Source organism: Populus trichocarpa, chromosome 14 (assembly GCF_000002775.5).
Source record: "Populus trichocarpa isolate Nisqually-1 chromosome 14, P.trichocarpa_v4.1, whole genome shotgun sequence".
Lineage (NCBI taxonomy): Eukaryota > Viridiplantae > Streptophyta > Magnoliopsida > Malpighiales > Salicaceae > Populus > Populus trichocarpa.
Genome location: NC_037298.2, coordinates 5,527,506 through 5,536,394, shown reverse-complemented (window position 1 = coordinate 5,536,394; position 8,889 = coordinate 5,527,506). Strand labels below are relative to the sequence as shown.

At 36.6% G+C, this 8,889-nt stretch overlaps 1 protein-coding gene across 1 annotated transcript; it reads left to right on the top strand.

Moving 5' to 3' along the window:
• Nucleotides 1–5,641: 5,641 nt before the first annotated feature.
• LOC7496976 (cytochrome P450 86A8) lies at nt 5,642–8,615 on the top strand. Its single transcript, XM_002320766.4, has 2 exons — nt 5,642–6,366; nt 6,449–8,615. Exon 2 carries the CDS (start codon nt 6,451–6,453, stop codon nt 8,146–8,148), a length of 1,698 nt encoding a protein of 565 aa, XP_002320802.1. The 5' UTR covers nt 5,642–6,366; nt 6,449–6,450; the 3' UTR covers nt 8,149–8,615.
• The last annotated feature ends 274 nt before the right edge of the window (nt 8,616–8,889 follow it).

Here is an 8,889-nt window from a genome sequence, read left to right as displayed (position 1 = left end):
GTTTTGCTCTGTTATTCATGCATTGGTAACCCATTGCTTCTTCCATCCTTTCTTATATGTATGCATGTACGTACCCACGAGCATTTCGGTGGCTTCACATTCCATAATCTTGGCATTTTTCTTTTTCAGGGAATAAAACTTGCCTGATAGACTACAATTGCCTGAAATATGTTGAAATGTTCAAGATAGTAATTGCAGCAATTTGACTTTGTTTGCTGGGGTGTATACGATATCTTCTGAGATGTGATTCCTAGTAAATACTGAACTTATCAGCGATCAGGACAGGTCTAACCTTCTCAAAGACAGGATGAACGGACCAAATATGTGCCCGGTCTGGCTTAACGTTTTCTCGCTTTTCTATTTTGGGGGGGTTGTTTAAACATAAACAGGTGAAGGAACTGCCTTAAGTTCATTTTTAAGATTGTGGTCTAGCTGGCATTGCCGGTTTAAGCTAAGGACACTGGGGTAATTATATAAATCTGTACTTAATAAAAAACTCCAAGAATAAATAAAATATATTTATTAATTATATTATCTTCACTTAATAAATAAATCATTCTAAGTGTAAAATAAAGATTGTTTAAATTAGACATGCATAAAAGAAATAAAAATAAAAATGTTTTTTAAAATACTTTGAAAAGTTTTTTTTTTTGAAGTTTTCTATTCATCGTAAGCGGCTCCGAGGGTGAGTTATTTTCTCCGCAGCCTAGCAGACCAGACTTTCTAGTTTGGACCAGGTCATCTGCTTTTTCATCATCAAGTATATGCTGTCTTTATTTTCCAAATAACGATTTGCTTTCAGATACAGCGAATCTTTAACGAATCTACTGATAGTCTGATAATATCAACCCCAAAATCTCTAGTATCTTGAACTAAAGTTTTCGCAAAAAATTACGTGCAAGATTATTTAGAAAACAATGGGTTTAACTCCTGGGAAATTAGGAACTTCACTGGCAATTTGGTTACCCTGTTACGAGCATACAGCACCAAGTGCCATTATATCCAAATCTCACAATACTTATGAAGACGCCTACAAGACTTAAGATAGTGGATTAACAATAATTATCATCAAATTTTTGTCAGATCATTCTACTTGGTAAGCTACTGCGTTACCAGAATGGTTAAAGATTTTGGTTAATTGGAGTACTTAAGGGGCAGCTCTCATCAACCATTTAGAAATGCGTGGACTAACATTTATATATATGCACCTATAGCTATCTACTATCGAGCTTTTGTAATGTTTTCCCAGCCGGTGAATCACGAGGACAGCAGGGGATCGATAGGTCAACGAATCTTGATAATGTATTGATCTTGAAGACTTTAGCCACTTCATGACTTGGAAATTAGCGAAAATTAGAATCATAATTTTGAAAATTTAATTTTCCAATAATAAGCATAAGCAGGGTGGGGATTCATAGGTCAACGGTTCTTGATAGTATTTTGGTATTGACGACTCTAGCTTCTTCTTCACGATGTAGAATTTGTCGTTTACATATATTAATTTGTTTTTTAAAATCAATTTCATTGTTATATAAATTATAAAAGAACTCCCTCAAATTTTTCGCTACCTACATATGGTTACCAAATTAGGAAAATAAAGAATGTAATGTGTCCAACACTTAATCTTATCAGCAAATACAAATTCAGGCCTATTTTGTATAGCTAATTAATGCCGATGTAGATCACCTAATTCTCCACCATATGCTTAATTCAACCCGGCATCGGTCTACAGCTCTGAAGACTTGACCCAGGTCCTGAAATTACTCTTTCTGCCAAATTTACAAAATTTTGTTCTAGGTTTAAGACTTTGAAGGGTTTTCTTTTACGTTAAGCAATTTCATCTGCTCGCTCATATTTTCTTTGAAATGTGTTGCATGTAGCTTTTCATTTTCAGCTCAACAACTCGATTTATAATCTATCAAAAAAAAAAAAAACATAATTTATAAGCATATTGGCCAATCAATTTCGTAAGGTGTGGGTGAATGCAGTCAACAATTGAAAGGGACAAATGTACTACTACTACATTTGTCTGAAATATGGGAAAACATTTGGATAGTAATTACAGTAATTTGACATAAGATGAATGATCATGCGCATACAACATCGATTAAGATCTGCTTCCTGCTTCTAAATATTCATCCATGAATGTTCTCTTATCTCATTCACCATTGCGATATCGGTAACTGATATTCAGAGATTTTAAAACGAACTAGGGCAATTACTTCTGGGAGTTCATTTACCAAGGTTATGGTCTAGCCAGCCAGGCCGGTGTTGATAGTAAGAATATAGTAGTTAGACAAAGCCTGACGACGGCTTCCTTAATTTGAAGAACCGAGTTATTTTCTGCGCAGCTAGCAAACGAAGAGACCTTCTAGTTTGGTTGTGGACAAGGTACTAAGGTAGGTCAGCTACTTAATTATCATCAACTATTTATGTCTTTCACCTGTAAGAATACGGTATATGCATGCTTGGTCTTTATTGTTGCGCAAATCATTAATGCGAGCGACTGAGCGGGGACGATTTCGAGCCTAGCGAAATGATATAAACCCTAAAGGTGTCGAAGGATGTACAGAAGCGAAGTTCCGGCGGGGTCCGGGGAAAGGAAATAATTAGATAGCATTAACCCAAAATATCTACCAGAATTGAACTGAAGTTTAGTGATTTAGCTAGCACACTCGCGCGAAAAGGGAGCACCAAGTTCCAATTTACACGTTTAGGCACAAGACACTAATCAATATCAATAGTAAAATATTATTTAATCCTAGAATTAGCTTGAGAATCTATAAACTAGCCTGTTGACTGTTGCTGGCCATAGTCTTAGAAAAAACCAATATACAGTGAGGGTTTAGAGGAAAAGAAAACACAGTTGGTGTTTTGTAAAGAAACAACGATCAGCACGAGTCAGGAGACTAATTCATAGGTGTTTGAGCATGAAAGATCAAGTTATAACTTCATTAAAAACCCAGTAACTAAAAAACAATTCACGAAGAGATTAAAGAATGGACTAACTTGCGTACAGGAATCAAGAATGACCCCAGAATTCAACCTTTGCACCTAAGTTAGCAACCTATATATCTATGCATCTCCCATGCAGTCTCTATCAAACAACAACGATATTAAATCAGTATGCGTCTGAATGCTTTTATATTCTTGGTAACCTACTGCATTTCCACGATGGACACTGGAACAAGAACTTGCTTGTGTTTTGGCTAGTTGGAGAATATCTAGGGAATGGCTTAAAACAGGTGGAGCATTTTATGACACGTGCACCTAACTCTCATATTTTAAGGTTCAGCAGATGCATCGTCTGCAGTGCGAAAAAAATGTCAAGCCACCCGGATGATCCAATTCCAACATCAAGTCATATTTATTGATCAAAAGTCAACTTCCATCCGATCGATCACCTTATCTGTGGGCTCTGTGAGTTGTGTTCTTTCATAACGGTATAATCTCCCAGCTACAAGAAATTAATCACAAAATCTAATTAAGAAGAGTAAGGCTAAATATATATGCAAAACGTGGCGTGTTTCAGTTGAATATTTAATTAGTGCTCGAAAACACTTGGGATTGAGTGGTGCTCCTGTATGCAATTCTTTAATATGGTAAGTATTATAATTATCTAGCTCTTGAATTCTTCTTCGAAATTAATTTCCTTTTGGTGCTGAATCACAGGAGACATTAAATATTTTCATTAATATTCACAAGGGACACCTCCTATCAACCAGCAGTAAGGCGTGAACCAACATTTGGTACCCTTCCCACACATTCATGCCCATCTATCTATTCTCGAGCTTCTATATATAGTTTTTGTAACAGGTGAATTATCAGAACACCAGAGGATAGGTCAACTTTTTTCTTCTTTTTTATAGTATATTGATCTTGATGACTTCAGCCCCTTCTTCATGGTGTATAATTAAGCAAAACTGGGACAATATTTCTTTTAAAACCTTCATTTAATTAATTTCCAATCAATAAAAAAGAAATTTAAGGAATTGAACCACTCAAGACAATCAGGAAATTATTTCAATCATTTTATAATTAAAGGAGATGGCCAATTATTTGCAAGTTGATAAGTTCTTACATAAAAGAATAATGTGGTACAAAAAAGACCACCTATTAAAAAGAAAGAAAAAAAAATAGTTCTCCCTAGAGAAGGAGATGTAAAATGACCAAGGAGCCATAATAAGAAAAATACATCAATTTGATGAAAAATGAGCCAAAATAGAATGACCATTTAAAAATTCAAATCTTGAAGAGATATGTTTGGCTAGAGAAATGTGACCGCAAGCATGAGAAGAAAAATGATTAAGAATCATTATGTTTGGAAAAAAAATTGTTGAAAATAAGCATATGGAAACGATAAAGGTAGATATTCATCATTTTTTTCTAAAAAGATTAAGGATTAAACAACGCAAGTAATCAAGAAATTATTTTGATAATCTAATCAAATGAGACTTATCATCATACTCTATTCTAAGTTTTTTCTCATTTGACATGGAATTAGAATTTAAATATAACCATTCTTCATTATTTAATTTAAAACATGGGACGCTCAACCTCACATATTATCTAATAACAAAATTAATGACATTTATTTGAACTTGAACTATCATCAGATTATAAGGTCGAGACAACTTAATAGAAAGTAAACTAAAATAAATCATGAAATTTAATTTATAATCAATTCAATATTAAATGATGAAATCAAGGGAGTCAATTAAGAAAAAGAAAAAAAAACTCAATTCAACCAGATTAACCAATCAAACTCGTGACCCATGTCATAAGAGTGGAATAATCCAATAGAAAATAAATATAATCCTATATGATAAAACTAGAAAAAAAGGCATTGATTGAAAAAATTCAAAGAAAAAAATACTACATTTCACTAAATAATGCTTTATAAGAATATTGTTTTTCATTTCAAAAGCGCTTTCGAAAAAAATAAAAAAATTTATTTTTTTTTGTTTCAAAATATTTTTTTTGTTTTTTCAGTACTAATATAAAAATAATTTTTTTTTAAAAAATATATATTATTTTAATTTATTTCTAAATAAAAAATATTTTTAAAATCAACCGCTACCACACCACACCTAATAATACCACTTAATAAAGTCATATCAAAATCCCTTAATTTTTTTTTTAATTTTTCATTTTCAAAAACCATTTGCATTGAACTCATAGAAGAACAAAGCACACTGGTAATGCCACCTGCCTAGTTCAGGTGATCAGTAGATTTGACTTTTATCGATGCTTTTGCAGTTGCAAGGATATCCACCACAAAGGCAGGCACTTCGGGGCACACCTTTTTTTATCATAAGAAGCATTAATATACCGGCAGTAGGGTCAAAACCGTGTGAAGAATCACATAATATATATATATATTTTTTATCGGCTCATATACCGACAGAAAGAAAGAAAAAGAAACAATAGACGAGGATTAGGAAGGGAAAGAAAAGAAAATTCATCAAGAAAAAAAGAAAGTATCGAAGCTATAAATTAAGTACAATATTCAATATCACGTTATAAATTGTTGGCCGGGGTTGCTCACCGAACCCTAACCAGAAGCCCACATGACAAACCCATTTTCATTTAAGACTCCTTATAAAGATAGCAGGAATTATTATTGTAAAACCACCGAAGTAGTTTTCCGATGATCGTCTTATCAAAATATACAACAAGCCATGCATGCTTCTTTTAAGGACCGAGACTAATATTTGCTACACATATTTCGTGTGATCCCCTTTATTTTATTTTTATACATGATTTCACTCATCACTGTTCCTGCGTCTCTTCTTTTAGTTCCTCAACCAATCTCATTAACTTCTCTTCATTCAATGCTTGAATTATTGACGACCCGGGCGCCCCTCCCCTTGCCTGCAAAATTAGGTGGCGTGTAGAGAGTTTATTTGACATAGATGGAGAAGTCATCTTGATCAGGGAATGCTAGAGTGGTTTCCTCATTCCTGTGGGAAATTAAGTGATCATCGTGGCTTAATTTCTTTTTATCTTTCAAAGCCTCAACGACCTCTCGGGGCATTTATGGCTCTGCATACGCATTAGATTGTTCAAGAGAGAGATGGTGCAATATTCCAAGAAACCAGTCTGGCCTTAATAATTGCTTTCAATTCATTTCACCTATAAATCCCCTCTCTGTCTCTCTCCACTCTGTACCACCCTCACTTCCTTCTCTTGTTTATAACTCTCCCGACCCCTCCTCTCCTTCTCTTCCTAATTATACAATCGCCCATTTCTTTCACCGGCCCATACTTAAGTTTGCTTTCATCATGCACAATATTGCTATGTAATCTTGGTTTTTCTTTGTATCAAGATTTCTCACATTTCAACTCCAGTCTTGTTATTCTTAAGGTAAGTTTCTTCTTAGTAATACCCTAGCTTGAACAGTAACAGGTTCTTGCCTGAGCTTGTTCTTTTATCTTTCAATATACAGTCATGGATATGTCTACAGCTCTACTTCTTTTTGCTGCTGTAACTACTTATCTACTGTGGTTAACATTCATCTCGCGGTCACTAAAGGGCCCACGTGTGTATCCCTTACTGGGCAGTCTTCCTGGCTTGATCGAGAATTGTGACCGCTTGCATGACTGGATCTACGACAACCTCCGCGCGTGTGGTGGTACGTACCAGACCTGCATCTGTGCAATTCCCTTTTTAGCCAAGAAGCAAGGCCTCGTGACTGTCACGTGCGACCCGAGAAATATAGAGCACCTCTTGAAGACCCGGTTCGACAATTACCCAAAGGGACCCACATGGCAAGCTGTGTTCCATGACCTTCTTGGTGAAGGGATCTTCAACTCTGACGGTGACACGTGGCTGTTCCAGCGTAAGACTGCCGCACTGGAGTTCACCACCAGGACTCTTCGCCAAGCCATGGCTCGGTGGGTGAGTAGAGCCATCAAGTTGAGGTTCTGCCCAGTCCTTGAAACAGCTCAGCTCAAAGGCGAGCAGGTTGATCTCCAAGACTTGTTACTTCGGCTCACGTTTGACAACATTTGTGGTTTGGCTTTTGGCAAGGACCCGCAGACGTGCGCACCAGGGCTTCCTGAAAACAGCTTTGCTTCAGCTTTCGACCGAGCCACTGAAGCATCACTTCAGAGATTCATTTTGCCAGAAGTTTTGTGGAAGCTGAAAAAATGGCTTCGACTTGGCTTGGAAGTCAGCTTGAACAGAAGCTTAACCCAGCTTGACGATTACCTGACCAACGTTATTGATGCACGTAAGAAAGAGTTATTGAATCAACAAAAAGATCGTAACATTCCACATGATGATTTGCTGTCAAGATTCATGAAGAAGAAGGAATCCTACTCAGACACTTTCCTTCAACACGTAGCACTCAATTTTATCCTTGCTGGACGTGACACGTCATCAGTGGCGTTGAGCTGGTTCTTTTGGCTCCTCACCCAAAATCCATCGGTGGAGGAGAAAATCTTGCATGAAATTTGCACGGTCCTGATCAAGACACGTGGTGATGACGTGACAAAATGGGTTGACGAGCCGTTAGGGTTCGAAGAAGTAGACAGTTTGATATATCTAAAAGCAGCTTTATCAGAAACCCTAAGGCTTTACCCTTCGGTGCCTCAGGACTCAAAGCATGTAGTTGCCGACGATGTGTTGCCGGATGGTACATTTGTGCCGGCGGGATCTTCGGTCACCTATTCTATATATGCATCTGGGAGGATGAAGACCACATGGGGCGAAGATTGCTTGGAATTCAAGCCAGAGCGGTGGTTGTCTTCTGATGGGGAAAAATTCATCATGCATGATTCATACAAGTTTGTGGCATTCAATGCAGGCCCTAGAATCTGTTTAGGGAAAGACCTGGCTTATCTTCAGATGAAATCGGTGGCGGCGGCGGTGCTGTTACGCCACCGTCTCTCAGTTGTTCAGGGTCACAAGGTGGAGCAAAAGATGTCACTAACATTGTTCATGAAACACGGGCTTAAAGTTAATGTGCATAAGAGGGATCTGGAGGGTACCGCGGCAAGAATAATAAAGAAGGGTAAAGAAGGAGAGTCACGCCAGTTGCTGCATGGGAATAATGAGGCAATTGCCGTTAGATATAACGGTGGTGGGTGTAACGGCGCTAGTGAGAGTGCTGCTGGGAAGGGAGCGGTGGTTGGGGTTGTTTAAAGGATTTGGTGGATTTGGAGATGTGTATTTAAGAAGGTGAAGGTACTCCATGTGAAGCAAGAGAGACAAATTAAAGGGCATATATATATTGCTTTCATTTTCATCAGGTGGGCCATTTCTGAGTAATGTTTCTCACAGGACGCAAGAGGGTAGAGCTTCTCCTAGCTATCTATATATACAATATTGTTAATGGCATGATCATCATCGACTTTATTATTTATAGCTTCAAATTAATTTAGCTTTCATAAAAGAGAGAGAATAGGGAGTGGGTATTTTTAACCCATCCGTACGTACTTGAATTTTTACAAGTAGTTAGAGCAAACCTTTGATTTGCAAATTTTTATAATTAAGATTCTTTATGTTCTTGTTTGTAATTCATGTGTATTTCTACTTCATTTTATTTATTTATTTTAATGGTCTTTTTGTAAGTGCTAAAGGTTATGAAAATGATTACTTAGTTGTGCTCATAGTGATGGAAATGCTTCATTATTAATTAGCTCAATTAATGAGCTGCCTGCTTGTTCATTCTCTTTTTCAATATTATTACGTGATCGATATATACCAGCTGGTGCGTGATAATTGATGTTAAATTAATTTATTTGTATTAATTCTGCGATTAGTAGCTTTCATGGTGCTCGTGCTTTGCATCCCTTCACTATTCTGAAGTGGCTGCATCTTTAACCCCACATTTGATCATGCCTTTTCAATTCTGAACTTATATTAAGACAGCAATTTTTGGAT

Bases quoted from the DNA above. Each gene is read 5' to 3' on its own strand.
- LOC7496976 (XM_002320766.4), top strand. From the start codon at position 6,451: ATGGATATGTCTACAGCTCTACTTCTTTTTGCTGCTGTAACTACTTAT.